The sequence below is a fragment of the Crinia signifera genome, chromosome 5, assembly GCF_055691185.1.
Source record: "Crinia signifera chromosome 5, ASM5569118v1, whole genome shotgun sequence".
NCBI lineage: Eukaryota > Metazoa > Chordata > Amphibia > Anura > Myobatrachidae > Crinia > Crinia signifera.
This window is the reverse complement of record NC_139221.1, coordinates 253,165,345-253,181,516: the sequence shown is the minus strand read 5'-3', so window position 1 is coordinate 253,181,516 and position 16,172 is coordinate 253,165,345. Positions and strand designations below refer to the sequence as shown.

The window sequence follows — 16,172 nt, the reverse complement described above, 5'->3', positions numbered from 1 at the left end:
AACTATTTAATATCATGCAGAGTTAAGGAGAGTAAATGAAAATTACTGTTCTGGTGGGACTCTAAAGATATGGCAGAAGTTCCCCAGGGCTCTGGCTTTCAGCTGCACACAATAGGCTTCAGCAGAATTGTGTAAATACTTGTACAGTTTTTATATTAGAGTTTCAGTTTGCATTAAAGGTGTGAATATAATCAGTATTTCCTGCAGCTGAGGAGGATGGAACCCAAAAACTAGCTTGTATTCTGCAGAGATAGTGGAAGATAACTGCATGTAGATGTAACTCTGGTATTTCTGGGGTCCTGTAGCCCACACATCACAAACCTTATAGTAATTTATTGCCAATCTCATAGGACATCTTAACTAAAATGAGCCTCGGTGTGGAGGATCTTTTTCCAATGTCAATGTTAGTTGGACTGCGGTTGGCAAATGTCATCTGCTTAGGGCATTGGCAACCAGACTTTTAGACTTGGCGTTCTACTGTAAAAACTGAACAGCTTTTGTGGTCTAAAAGTAGGCACATTTCTGCACCCCCCCCCCCTTCCTTGGCTCTGGCAGTCCAGCAACAGACCCCGTTTAGGCTCATAAGCCCTGGGTGGGCAGGTGCTTGTGGTTCCCACCATGCGTGCCAGTTGACTAATTGGTCCAGTGCTCCACACTGTGCCCCCTATGGGCATGGCACCTTCAAGCACCGGTTCTATAGCATTGACAGAATGGAGGTTATTACATGTTAATAGCCTCCATTCTCATCCTCAGTTAATCAGAATCAGCCTAATTCCTATTGGCTATTGCTGTCACAGTGACAGCTTCAGCTAGCCGTGGCTTCAGTTCAGTGCAGCCAGCCAATAAAAAATAGCCAGATTAATATTGGCTTCTGCTGGAAGCCCACTGTGATTGACCGGCCAAATGTCCACAATTAGCCTGCGGATCACATTCGACACTTTGGCTACCCCCTGGCTTAGGGATTCATGATGAAGCACATCAGTCATAGGCACATGGGGTGGGGAGATTCTTATAAAGTGACAATTCAGATTTTAAACCAAGACATCACCGCTCTTGATAGACCTGTCCACCAAAAGAAATACAAAAGAGAGGTTTCAGTTCATAATGCATTTTAATAAATGCAAGCTGAATACATTTACATTTTCTGAATGTCAAATTATTCAGATGGTCTATCATTCAGCATATCTCTGCATAATTTGATGGTTCGACCATGTTATATTTTTAATTTGACTGGAAATCTGGTCTGACAACTGCAGTCTTGGCTACGTGGCTGAAATCTTGGAAAGTAAAACAGATTTTTTTTTTAGTTTATTTCCAGTAAATCTTTCCAGCAGAGTTCCATGGGAGATTCTAGCCACACAAAAAAAGGCGTTCAGGCAGCTGCCCTGGATTTTATATGTGAGATGTCAGACTATGTTCTCATTGCGCCATCTGCTGGTCACTGCTGTAATAGATCAGGCTGTTTTGTGATTTGAAAATGTACTTTTTTATTTCTTTTGATGGTACTATATCTGGGAGGCAGCTGCAAGGCATACATTTTTGCTTCTATCTTACAGGATAAGCATATTGTTCCTGCTAAATTCTGATATCATAGTTTTGTGCAAAAAATTCTATAATTCTGTACAGCCCCAAAAATACCAACAATTATCACTGATATTATAATGTGCTTTTTATGTCCCAGACCGTGTATGAATCTGTATTTAACTTTTAACATTTGTAAATTTTGTCTTTTATTTTGTTCCTCAAGAGATGGAGATGGAGATGGCAGATTGCTGTTAGATATATTTGATGAAAGGCTTCATCCTCTATCTGTAAGTACTGTGTTGATACTTTTTATTGTAATTGTATATGGACTAGTTATGGAACCAATATTTATCTGCAAGATTTTATGGGTCTAATGAATTTGTGTAGCAGGCAACCTGGGATTCTAGCTTTCAGGCTTCTGTTATGGGAGCACATAGGAGAGGCCTCAACTGGTATCATGAAGACCTACCTTTAATCTGCTGCGAGCCTGTCTCTGTCAGTGCGAGCCTGCGTGCTGGTCCCTGTCAGTGTGAGCCTGCGTGCCGGTCTCTGTCAGTGTGAGCCTTCGTGCCGGTCTCTGTCAGTGTGAGCCTGCGTGCCGGTCTCTGTCAGTGTGAGCCTGCGTGACGGTCTCTGTCAGTGTGAGCCTGCGTGCTGGTCTCTGTCAGTGTGAGCCTGCGTGCTGGTCTCTGTCAGTGTGAGCCTGCGTGACGGTCTCTGTCAGTGCGAGCCTGCGTGCCGGTCTCTGTCAGTGCGAGCCTGCGTGCCGGTCTCTGTCAGTGTGAGCCTGCGTGCCGGTCTCTGTCAGTGTGAGCCTGCGTGCCGGTCCCTGTCAGTGCGAGCCTGCTTGCCGGTCTCTGTCAGTGCGAGCCTGCTTGCCGGTCTCTGTCAGTGCGAGCCTGCGTGCCGGTCTCTGTCAGTGCGAGCCTGCGTGCCGGTCTCTGTCAGTGCGAGCCTGCGTGCCGGTCTCTGTCCGTGCGAGCCTGCGTGCCGGTCTCTGTCCGTGCGAGCCTGCGTGCTGGTCTCTGTCCGTGCGAGTCTGCGTGCTGGTCTATGTCTGTGCGAGCCTACGTGCTGGTCTCTGTCCGTGCGAGTCTGCGTGCTGGTCTCTGTCCGTGCGAGCCTGCGTGCCGGTCTCTGTCAGTGCGAGCCTGCGTGCCGGTCTCTGTCAGTGCGAGCCTGCGTGCGGTCCCTGTCAGTGCGAGCCTGCGTGCCGGTCCCTGTCAGTGTGAGCCTGCGTGCCGGTCTCTGTCAGTGCGAGCCTGCGTGCGGTCCCTGTCAGTGCGAGCCTGCGTGCCGGTCCCTGTCAGTGCGAGCCTGCGTGCCGGTCTCTGTCAGTGTGAGCCTGCGTGCCGGTCTCTGTCAGTGTGAGCCTGCGTGCCGGTCTCTGTCAGTGTTAGCCTGCGTGCCGGTCCCTGTCACTGCGAGCCTGCGTGCCGTGATACTGCCTGTAGAGAATGACTATAAAACATTTATTTCCTTTAGTATTCTTTCTGTTCTTACTAAGGAATACCAAATAGGAAACTGCACATTCTAAAGAAATAATTTTTTACAAATTTATGGTAAAATGTTAATAACCTTTTTAAGATTCCTCCACTTATCCACCATGATCTATGTGGAAGGTGCCACAACTGTAGAATATGTGGAGCCTTAGGGTCGGGTTAAGGTGCCCATACACGGTACAATTACCGTGTGCAATGAAATGCACGCTCCCGCTCACATCCCATCACACAGCTCAAAAAGCATGTGCTGCACATACTTTTTGAACTAGATCGCATTGCATACAAATCGCATGTGATGCGATCTAGTCCATAACGCATACACTAAGTGTACCATGTGTGGGCACCTTAAGAAAGGCTTTTTAGAGAACAGTGGTAGCCATACACTACTGAACCACACTACACCATCCGATCCCACTTGAGAAGGTCCTGGGCAGCAGGATCGCATGTGATATATTGCATGCGATCCCGTTCCCTGCTGCCGGGAGGGATTCCGAGTCGGAGGTCGGACGTGCAAGCAAGGGCTGCACATCGGATATGATGTCAAGCCTGACCCGTCGGAATCTGGTGAAATTGCCCTAAATCGCATAAGTGTATAGGGGAATGGGTGACTATAGGTTGGGGAATGGGTCTAGTGGAGGTGGGTTATGAGACCGCAGTTGTATTGTCTCTATTGGAAGGTCAATGAGCTCATGCATGTTCCTTTATATGACAGAGCTGATGACACTCACAAATTGGTTTGTACACTTTATAGTTGATAATCATAGCTAGAAATATTTCAAATCAGGCTGTGAATTGGATTTTTTTTCTTCAGCCTTTTAGATAAATTAAGAATAGTGGGCCAGTGGCTGTAGCAGCAGAGTAGCTGCATAAGTCTTATTAAGACAAAAAAAAAAGGTTACCTTGTGATTCTGTATGACACATCTCATTGATTCCAGCCAAGTCTGTAATTCCCTGGGGCCATGGCGATTTTTTATAATAGAACTCGTGAATGGTCACATGATTAAGCATGCTTAGATAGATAGGCAGCCTGAGAGACACATTTACAGCAGTCGTACTTCTTTGTGGTTTATGTGTGTAGCACTTGCCAGTGAAGGATGTTGTTAAGGGGATCTAGTGCTTCTGGAGTGTTAAGTCAGGAAGACTCTGCTAAAGATTTAAACCAGGGCAGACCTTGCCTGTTCAGTGGAAGATGTGCAGGATGGGGGGGGGGATCAAATTAGATGCCCGACTATTTACTTGCGGTCGCTTTTCACCAGTGCCTTTTCACTTTTTTGGGTTGTGAAAAATGTCTCAAAAAGCAGCGAAAATGGCCGCATTTTCCGCTTTACTGGTCCAGAGTGCAGATATGGATCATAGGTTGACATACATTAGGTCGACCATTAAAGGCCGACACATGAAATTGGACAACATGGGAAAGGTCGACAGGGTTGACACAAGCATTATGTTGACAATGAGAAGGTTGACTGTCAAGACGTCGACATGACTTTTTCACTTTTTTTCTTGTCCCAAATTTTGATGTAAGTCGACATGGACACCGTATCAGTGTACCACGTCACCTCACTTTGGGCACAGGTAGGGTATGAAATACCAAGAAAAAGACAGAAATAGCAGCGCTGTACAATGTGGTTAATAACAATAATAAGTGAATCAATTAATGTAAAAATATAACAAATTTATTGGTACAATTGATCCGGATTTAAAAATAAGTAAAAAGTTACTAAATGAGAATTAAAAATCAAGTAGGTGGAAATTAGCACATCATATAACCTGCACTGGAACGGGCTAGAGTCCTTGGTAGAGGGAGTCCTTGGGTGAGCCGATTTTGAATAAGACGCCGCTGGAGGTATAGTAATCCTTTGAAGAATTAGGGCAAGTTTTGCCCACAATGGAGCAACCTCGACGATGTGTGCGGTGTAGGCTTGTCCCAGTAGGTGGTAAATCTCCCAGGTCTCAATATTAGGTCCAGTGGAATGAGCAGGTATCAGGGTCCAGTTGGATGAAAAGAATAGATGGCAATCCACGTAACACCAACGCGTTTCGCTGACCCCTGTCAGCTTTATCAAGGACCTTGATAAAGCTGACAGGGGTCAGCGAAACGCGTTGGTGTTACGTGGATTGCCATCTATTCTTTTCATCCAACTGGACCCTGATACCTGCTCATTCCACTGGACCTAATATTGAGACCTGGGAGATTTACCACCTACTGGGACAAGCCTACACCGCACACATCGTCGAGGTTGCTCCATTGTGGGCAAAACTTGCCCTAATTCTTCAAAGGATTACTATACCTCCAGCGGCGTCTTATTCAAAATCGGCTCACCCAAGGACTCCCTCTACCAAGGACTCTAGCCCGTTCCAGTGCAGGTTATATGATGTGCTAATTTCCACCTACTTGATTTTTAATTCTCATTTAGTAACTTTTTACTTATTTTTAAATCCGGATCAATTGTACCAATAAATTTGTTATATTTTTACATTAATTGATTCACTTATTATTGTTATTAACCACATTGTACAGCGCTGCTATTTCTGTCTTTTTCTTGTCCTTTTCTTGAGGGAATTGACTACTCCCTTTTTTAGCAGCTGCTTAAATTTTTGAGAGATCAGCCTATGAAAAGCGCTCCAAATCAACCTAGGTTGATTCTTTTTTCTTAGGGTATGAAATACCGCATGTCGGTACAAGTCGGCGCAAGAAAAAACATGAAAAGTTCATGTCAACCTTACCATTGTCGACCTAATGCTTGTGTTGACTTTCCGACTGTCAACCTTAGCCATGTCAACCTATTTTATGTGTCGACCTTTAGCGGTCGAACTAATGTACGTCGACCTTTATAGTATCGACCTAGCGACCATATCCCTCTGTGACATGCTAGAGGGCTGGAGTGTGACCCACTTTCATGATTGTAATCTACTTGGGGCGTATTCACAAGCTATGGCCGGAGAAGGAATGTATTCATTTAATCGATAAATGCAGAGCCTCAGTGTGATCGCACCATTACATACAGCATAGAGGAAACCTTTCCATATCCGTGTGGCACTGTCGCTTGTACATATCCCAGACATTGATTACTGCCATTGTGCCCTACACCCGTGACGTCGGGGTCCATATAAAGCCTGACATCTACAGTATAAGAACATAACTTGTAATTGCAGAAATCTGAAGTGCCGACTGATTACGAGAAGCACGATCCTGAGCAGAAACACATCTATCGTTTTGTCCGGACGCTCTTCAGTGCAGCCCAGCTGACAGCGGAATGTGCCATAGTGACCCTGGTAAGAGGACGTCTTCTTTTAGAGGGTGGATGGGACAATTAGTTGGATGATGACCTTCCTAAAATGACATTTTGGCATATACGTGTTGTACATACAGTACATGCATACACAAGTTATACATACCAGGGGCAGATTTGGGGAATGGGCGGTGTAATCTGTGTCATTTCCTACCATTAATACTACTTACCTGTCCATCATCCCTGCCCATTGTATAGCAGTGCATGTAGCACACCTCTAAGTCCTGTGTGTATACAGGGGCTTGATTAGTAGGGGTTGATCGCATGAATGTTCTACCCCATCAGCCCCTGGTACAAACAGTAACTTCCAAATAATTAGGTGCGGATTGCTTATCTGTGAAACAGGGAGGGATGGCCAATACAAGAGCAGTTAGGCAGAAGAGTTCTTTCCTGCCTATCCTATATTGTATAGGCCATGTACTTCTAGAAGTAGCTAAATACATAAGAATTAGATGCTGCCCCCCTTAGTAATGATTACAGGTTATAGTGAATGTACCTTCTTCGAGTGGACATCTTCCTCATGTCTTCTCTCAAACCGATGCCCCCCTTCACGTGTACCATTCTATATTCTCTGTGAAATACTCCTGCTGCAAGGCCTTGGTTATATTGAACAGTTACTCATGACTCGGAGACACCTGAATGTGAAATGTCTTTTCTGCTATCTCAGATGAATCTGAAATGGACAGGAAATTAAACGTTGCAATGCCTTTTTATCTCCCTGTAATATTGCATCTCATGAGTCTGATATCTGATTTGTTATTTGAACTTGTGGAGAATGGAATCCAGATTCATATATTAAGTCTGACACATTATGGCCCAGCAGAGATAAGAGGAGCCACTGATGTTACTCACATTCTCCAAACACTCAGCTACATTTTCTAAATGTAAAATGGATTCAAATGTACATTTAAGGCATTTTGTACTCCACTAGCAACGTGTGTATAGTTCTGAACTAAAACATATATTGGATACAAAGGAAATATCAAGGGGGACTGCTGCACCCACTCTTTTTCTTCACTAATAAGATGACAGTCCAGTAGCAGTTACATTTGCCTCATGGTTAGTCTCAGCTGGAAATGCCAATCGTGGTCGTTCTATACCTGGATTCGGGATTGAAAAACCCTTAAGGTGGCCATACATCAGAAAGACCGGACTAATACAATCATGATTGTGTCCAATTTCCCTTCAACTCCCCGGCAGTCCTTGGTGGTTTTTGGACACACAATGTGCACACAATCTGTCATACAATCCAGCTGCTGCATGATTGTATGATTGAAGCTTCATTTAAATATGGGTCTGGCCTACTAGGATCAAAAGGATAGGAGTACCCAAAATCCTGTTTTTTATTTTATTTTTTAATTTACAGGTTGCCACAACTACCAATCTGCTCACATCTGCTGTGTTATGCCATTATTAAATAGTCCTATCGCAGCAATCCTCTGAAAACGTTTTTTTAGAGAAGTAACAGAATTGAGCAATAGGACGTCCACCGCTCTCTTCAGCCGCCCGCCCATCTGCCACTGGAAACTTCTGTGGCTCCCAGCATCTTCACTGCCGCAGGCTGCCCGGAAGCTGCACCTCTCTTCTCTGCTAGTCAGGGAGGGAGTGTCACATGACTCTGGTTGTATGAGCCATCTAATGACAGATTGCATGTGCTTAAAAGCACATGTAATCTGCTCCCAATCCCAACTGATCTGACGTGCAGCACATCAGATCAGAGGACCAAACCTCCAATCTCCCGGGCCAGGAGATTGCGTGATTGTGTGCACATCGTGTGTACACAATCATACAATCTACATACAATCCATTTTACAATCCATTGAGATTGTATGATTGGGTGCAATATCTTTCTGATGTATGGCCACCTTTAGTCACAAGATTCCCAGGAGTGAGTTGTCCAATGAAAATATGCCCCCAGACTATGAAATAAATGTTTAACTGACTCACCTTCCTCCTGCCATCTCTAGTCCTGGGTGATCAGCTTTTCTTCAAGGATATGCAGTGCAGGCATATGGGGGTATTCAGTGCAGGCATATGGGGGTATTCAGTGCAGGCATATGTGGGTATTCAGTGCAGGCATATGTGGGTATTCAGTGCAGTCATAGGGGGGTATTCAGTGCAGGCTTATGGGGATATTCAGAGTGTGACAATTTTTCCAACAGTCGGAAATATCGGCAAACATCTATGCGGCCGTTTTCGACTGCATTGAAGGAATGCAGATTCAGCTTATTAAAAAGACAAATCTGCATTGTCGAACGGCCGCTGGATTGTCAAATCTGTGACTGTTTTGGACAAAACGTTTCTGACTATTGGGACATTGAATTCTGACTGTCGAATTGAATGAACATTGATCCTATAGATAGCAGCGTTACTGAACACACTGTCACAGACTAGAGTACACTTCAGGTTCAGCAAGTTGGCACTGGTCTGGCAACTTGGCTGGCTAAGGCTTGCTTGCTAGCCTTTGACAGAGCCCAGGCACTGTCTCAAACTTGGTGTTAGGCTGGGTGGTTGTGACACTAGCAGGCAGCAGCAGCACTATCCCACATCCATCCCTCAGTCCTTACAGCTTAAGGCTGGCTTAATTCAAGTCTGTCATTTACCTGGTTTAATCAGTCATAGAACCTGTGTAATTCCTGATTTGTACCGGTTTAAGGGGATACTGTATGTAGTATGGTAAGCCTACCACGAATACATAATTCCATATATAATTGATATCTACAATGTAATGTATATATTGTGGTGGCCACTTACGTTTTCTTCTGCTTTGTTGTGAGCAGATTAACCTTACTGTCTTTTTATTTGTTCACCTCTTTATTTACAGGTGTATCTTGAAAGACTGTTAACATATGCGGAAATAGATATTTGTCCAGCAAACTGGAAAAGGATTGTACTGGGAGCGATACTTCTCGCCTCTAAGGTTTGGGATGACCAGGCTGTGTGGAATGTGGACTATTGCCAAATCCTGAAAGATATCACCGTTGAGGACATGTGAGTTCATTTCTTCTGCACCCTACAATATGACTCGTGTCTTTTTTGCCACTCCAGGTCTGGTGTACGGTCACTAGGTCGACAAGAGGAGGGTTGACATGCCTTGGGTCGACCACTGAAGGTCCAAATGCACGAAGGTCGACATGGTTTTAGGTCGACAGCGTCATTAGGTCGACACATGCATTAGGTCGATATTGGGAAGGTTGTCCGTGAAAAAGTCGACATGGGGTTTTTCATGCCCTACCATCCACTAGGGTGTGGTGGGAGAATAAAAGTGTGCCAAGCATAGCGGTACACTTTTTTAGTGTCCACGTCAATGTGTCGACATTCGGAATAAAAAAGTTAAAAACCCCATGTCAACCTTTTTGCTGTCGACCTTCCCCATACTAATGACTCTGTTGACCTAACCCCATGTCGACTGAATGCAATATTTAAGTCTCCTAAATATCTCTGTTTTTCTTCTTTCTTGATAGTTCTTCTTGAGGCTATAGCACGTTAGTTTCTGTAGAACTATATTTATTTAGCTTGTCTTGTTACAGTAAACCTGTGCCACTGCCACATACACCCCATGTCAGGGGAGAGGTTGTATTACAGTTATTGCTAGGTAGAGGTATAGTCACTGGGTGGCAGTATTCCATAGCCAGCATGTTCTAGCTCCCGGCTCCACCATGCCATACAGTAAGCTCACTGCAGCCATTTATCTGATCTCACCAGCTAGATCATGTGTTATAGGGGAAATAGGATGTATTATTATCCTCCTCATCATTATTATATGGTGGAGGGGTAGGAAAAATGTCTGATCAAATGATTTCCTTCCCCTTCATAAGTAGGTCACTTTTATTTCATTCTGTGTCCATGATGCGACATCAGCCGCCTATCCCTGACAACCATCGGCCCACCCCCGCTCTCAGGGGAAGGCCCAGCTTTTTCATAGGGACACCCATAAAATGCTGGGTGTTCCCCTTGTACGCCCCTTGTACGCCTTCCTTCCTCCCTCCCGTATCCGTGCAAACGCCTCAGCGAGTGTGATACTTGCTAAGGAGTTTACACAGGGGGGCTGCATGTGCACATCCACCATTGGAATCAGTATTGAATCCACCGCACTGTACATAAGTGGAGAGGCAATTGTTGTATTACATGAGTGGAGAGGCAATTGTTGTATTAATATGTGCCATTTGTGATCCAGTGTGGGAAATAAATTATATGGACTGCGCAGAAAAAAATTAATTACATCTGGCTGTATGAATGGAGTCATTTATGCAGTACAAATGGAGCAATAGCATTATTGCCTCACAGCACTGAGGTCATGGGTACTATTTTCACCATGGACATTTGGAGTTTGTATATTCTCCCCATGCTTGCGTGTGTTTCCTTCGTGTACTCTGGTTTCCTCCCACAATCCAAAAGTATACTGGTAGGTTAATTCACTCTAGATAAAAATTAACCCTACAGTGTAAAGGTGCCCATACACTGGTCAATTTGGGCCGATTTCACCCATTTCCAACGATCGAGCCGATATATCTGGTGAAATCGTACCAAATCAGAGGTGTTTAACATTGGATCAGATCCTGGAGATCTTATGTGCAGCACAAAAGATAAATCGGAATCGGACTATCAGCTCCACATCTCGGATGCTGTGATGTACTGCGTCTTATTTCCTGAAAACATAAATTGCATGTGATTTATTGCATGTAAAAAATGGCACATGAAATGCCAAGTCGGAAGGAGCTCTCCCAGGGAGTTGCCGGGGAGTTCGAGGTAAAACAGGTCCAACTTGTGCCTCAGACAAGTCTGATCTGTGTATTGGCACCTTAAGTGTATGCATGTACATGTGTTTAGGGCACACTAGATGGGCCAGGTGGATCTGCCTTCAAATTCTCAGTATCATCTGTATGCGGATGGTACTCTGCTCTACCTATCCTCCCTGGACCTGTCCCCATCTGTATTGAGCAGTGTCTCTGAATGCCTTTCTGCTGTTTCATCCTGGATGTCATCTCGCCACCTCAAACTTAATATTTCAAAAACAGAATTAATTATATTTCCGCCAATTAATAGTAGTTACCAACCTGATATCTCTATTGCTGTTGAGAAGATGACAATCACTCTTACCTCTCATGCTCGCTGCCTACGTGTTATCCTTGACTCTGAACTTTCCTTTGTACCCCACATTCAATCTGTCTCAAAATCATGCCACATGCACCTAAAAAACATATTCAAAATTCGCCCTTACCTTACACAAGACACTGCAAAAACTCTAATCCATGCTCTCATCATCTCACGCATTGATTATTGCAATAGTCTCCTTATTGGCCTTTCCCAATACAGACTCTCACCACTACAGTCCATCATGAATGCAGCTGCAAGGCTAATCTTCCTAGCCAGACGTTCATCGTCTGCAAAGCTACTCTGTCAGTCACTTCATTGGTTACCTGTATTCTACCGTATTCAATACAAAATTATTTTACTTACACACAAAGCCATAAATAAAACTACACCAACATACATATCTTCTCTTATCTCAAAATATCTTTTCACACAACCTCTACGCTCTTCCCAAGATCTGCGTCTCTCATCCACACTCATTACTCGCTCCCATTCTCGACTGCAGGACTTTCTTTGGGCTGCACCCACTCTTTGGAATGCTGTCCCAAGCTCACCTCCAGTCTCCAACCCTACAAGCGTTCCCTGAAAACTCATTTCTTCAGGCAAGCTTATCAAATTTCAGAACCAGTCACAGAACATTGCATTCTGGTGGAATCGATGCAATAAAGAATACAGTATCTATCCTTATGTATCAATGCCTATTTCCCTATAGATTGTAAGCTTGCGAGCAGGGCCCTCCTACCTTTTGACTGTCTGTAAATACCCTGTTTGTTGTATCACTGTCTCCTTTTGTAAAGCGCAACAGAATATTCTGCCCTATATAAGAAACTCTTAATAAATGAATAAATAAATAAATACATTCTATGTTTATATATTTCTGGTAACAAAAATATGTATAGATTTTCATAACAATATTCACCAAGAATAACCGCATTAGAAACCCTAAGTCCAGCTATTTTCAATGAGAAAGTGATGGCAAAGGCGTAAACTGCAGAGAAGATTCCTCCAGAACTTTGTTGCAACACTATTAAACTTTTAGACATACAATAAGTCAGCCCACAAAAGCCCGGGAACGCGCATTGCATCGCCCCTCTTGTCATATACATGCAGTCAGGGCACTGTACATGCGATTTAACACTTAAATTGCATGTAAATTGTCCAAATTGTATGTACATCGCCCTAGTGTATGGGGAGCCTTAACTGTTTCCATAAATCGCTGTGTGTGGTTGAAGAACTTAAAATGTGTGCCCTTAAGGGGTGTACACAACGAGCAAATTTGTGCTATTTTCTAAGCAATCTAACTAGATTGCTTAGAAAGTAAGCACAGATCTCTCCGTGTGTATGCTCCGAGAGATTAAATATCTCTTGCTAACTAAGTCAGTGCATGCAGTCCCAATCTAGTTAGATTGCTTAGCAAATGACTGCAAATCTCTCTGTGTGTACAGAATGAGAGATACTGATCGCAATCTCTCATTCTGAACAACTACCCGGCCTTTTTTTGCTTAAGAAAAATTGCTAAGAAAAATTGCTTAGCAAAATTGTTTAGCACAAATCTCTGTGTGTGTATGTGCTCTGCATGGGAGATCTTGACACCAGCAAAATTGCTTAGCACAGATCTCTACGTGTGTATGCCCCTTTACTTTAATTATTATTATTATCATTATTATTTGTAGGAATGAACTGGAGAGGCAGTTCCTGGAATTGCTGCAATTCAATATTAATGTACCATCCAGTGTTTATGCCAAGTATTACTTTGACCTGAGATCGCTAGCAGAAAACAACAATCTTAGCTTTCCACTGGAACCCCTCAGTCGGGATCGTGCGTGTAAACTTGAGGTAATTTTAATTATTTTGTTTCTGGGTTTTTTTGTTTTTTTTTTTCAATCCAGAAATTGTAATTTTGCCTATACAATACAAAATATTTTTCATGTAATTCTTCTCATTAAAGCAGAGAAAACAATAGGTCTGATATTTCTTTATAATGAAGTCTGGAGTTAGCCTGGCATCAGTTTCATATGCTAGAATCTTTTTACTTTAATGCAAAACTAATGTTTGAACTGATGGAGAATAAATATAAATAACAATTGAGGTAACACATCAGACATGGGGTATTCGATCTTAAATTCGGAAGTCGGAATACTGGCCCATTTTTGCCCGGCTCGACAGTTTCTCGACCGGCTGAATTCAATATTCCACCTGTCGAGTGGCGTGAATTCTACGATCCAGAGCCTCTTCTGACAAAACAGACCCAACTGGTTTGAGAGTCGGATCTGTTTCGTCGAGATCCGCCTTCAATGCTGTCAGAAACGGCAGCATTGAATAGGCGGTGGCCGCTATTTCCCCTGTCAAAAATAGCGCCCGCTATTGATTAGCCTCCATTGATTTTTATTTAAATTCATGGGTGGGATGTCATGCGGTGGGATACTGTCCAAACTGTGATGTCTCTTTCAAAGGGCATTCACATACAAGTCATGGTTTTGCCTTTTCACTTTTCTTTATCACAAATCTTTTCTGGATTTGAATAATTTTTTTGCGTTTTAAATGAATGCTCCTTTAAAATCAACGTCCGAGTTCGGCCGACATGTTTGCCGTTCTCACACCGCATTACTCCCGCAGTATATTTGAGATAGAGATAGGGTAATTTGGGGAGAAAATTATTATAGATTTTTTTTTTCTATTTTATTTAGGCTATTTGCCGCTTGTGTGAGGATAAGTACAAGGACTTCCGAAAAATGGCCAAGAGACGTTCTGCAAGTGCTGATAACCTAACTGTTGTACGATGGTCTCCTGCTATTTTATCCTAACAGTGGCTTCAACTTGCAGACTCCACTGTCTGATGTACTGTTTTGTCAGAATATCATTGTCTATTGTCTTGGGAATAAGACATTGTTTTTTATTCTGAAGAGTCGCCAAGCCTCCCTTACAGTGCCTCCCTGTCACAAAGATGGGATACATCAGCCACTTTCTGGAAACATTCTAAGCCATTTCATTTGTATGACACTACTTTCACTGATTTGGTCAACATATTCTGAAAACCTTTCCTAAAATGCGAACCCTGGGAAGATGAAAAAGTGGTAAAGTTCTTTGAAATCGCATGCTGGAAATGTCCGCAAACTGGGAAAAGTAACCTTTTTCTTCTTGGTATACTGTATATCAGCAGTGTTTTTATTTATATGTATTATATTGATATGTTTATTTTTGCCAAGTTTGGTAATTATCCAGTTATTACTATGTTTCTGTAGATTCAAAGGAAATATTGACTTTCGTAGAAGGTATGCTGATCTAGGTCACATCACCGTAGCCGGTCTTACGATATGAATTTCTACTGACAGGGCATTTATGAGCACTGGTAACTGTGCACATAAGATTCTGTAACCCATAGCAACTAAATCCGATGTTTGCTTTCATTGGCTAAGTGAGCCCGGTTGCTCTGTGTTACAGCAGCCTCTTTTGCATTACTTTGTTTGCACCAGTTTTCATAAATGTGCCCCAAGTTTACTCTCTTGCATTTAGAATGTTCCCAGTTTTCAAAGTTTACAATGAAAAAAGTGACTTTTAAACGAATGAATCCCTATGTAATCATTGTTATATATAATTTGCATAACCTTTTTACTTCGATTTCTTTCAATGAATATTGAACGGGATATATAGAAAAGACAGAAATGTTTGAAGATGATCAAAATCTTGATGGTTTTCCTCCAACCTTAATTGTAAAAATTCAAGTTGATTAGATTGTGCTGGGGATAAATAGTCTATATTCACCCACATCACACTTTAATCCTTATAGAGGAGACAAAATACAATTATACCTGGGTTCAGACATATTTACTCAAATCTGTCTTACTGTATCTCCAAAAATACATGGAATTAAAGTTGCGTAACCTCACTAAGCCACTAAATGAATGACCAACCCCAGTTAAATAACAACAAAATTAACCAAAAACTCATGTTGTATGTATCACCACTAGCGCTGATAATATTTTTTGGTTATTACCAACCGTACAGTTGGCTAGACGTCATGAATCATTCCAAAGGGTACACACTCTTGCTCCTTCTGCACTTATTGTATTGTGGGATTGCTGTATGGGTGTACAATATTTGGGCCATTCCTCCCTGTCTTCACTTGTAAAATTCCATGACGTTTTTGTTTTATTTGTAATTTTTGTCTACAGGAGTTTTCAGTACAGAGAAAGATAAAAATCCTGAGGACGTGGCTAATATGCCATCGCAGTTTAATTTTATTCTCTGAATGTACCTCTTTGTTTTCATTCATTTTGGGGAATCTTTGTTGTTTAAATGATTCTATTTAATATACCATGATGAGTTCATTCCGTTGCAATGCAACTAGGTCCATTTTGCAAGCAATATTGTCACACTGTATATGTTTACCTTAAGACATAAATGTGTTTGTATGTGTATATACAATATATATATTGCAGGAAAAAAGTGAAGTAAACCTTTAACAAAATTGTTTATTTTTCCAGCTTTCACCTTTTTTTACTTTTCACATGTAAGCTCTGCAACAATTATTTGATTAGGACATTAGTAAAGTTTCATAAAAATATGAATTAAAAATGATGCATTAATTATGAACTAATAAGGATCCACTGTTATCTAGTCAAGTGATCTAAGAGTTGGATCTGACACCAAATAGCATAGATCTGTTGTGATCTACAGCAGTTAAATATTTTCTGTGTGATTTGATCAAAGTTAATGAACTACATAACCCTATTATTGATTTTTAGTTATATATATATATCAC

At 42.3% G+C, this 16,172-nt stretch overlaps 1 protein-coding gene across 1 annotated transcript in view; it reads left to right on the top strand.

Annotated features, from left to right (window-relative positions):
• Positions 1-15,881, top strand: part of CCNY (cyclin Y) — a 161,907-nt gene extending 146,026 nt beyond the window's left edge. The window contains exons 6-10 of the mRNA XM_083188813.1: positions 1,748-1,811; positions 6,180-6,299; positions 9,141-9,307; positions 13,084-13,246; positions 14,098-15,881. Coding sequence (XP_083044939.1) covers positions 1,748-1,811; positions 6,180-6,299; positions 9,141-9,307; positions 13,084-13,246; positions 14,098-14,214 — 631 coding nt within the window. The 3' untranslated portion in view covers positions 14,215-15,881. The remainder of the gene's footprint in view (positions 1-1,747; positions 1,812-6,179; positions 6,300-9,140; positions 9,308-13,083; positions 13,247-14,097) is intronic.
• Positions 15,882-16,172: the final 291 nt, after the last annotated feature.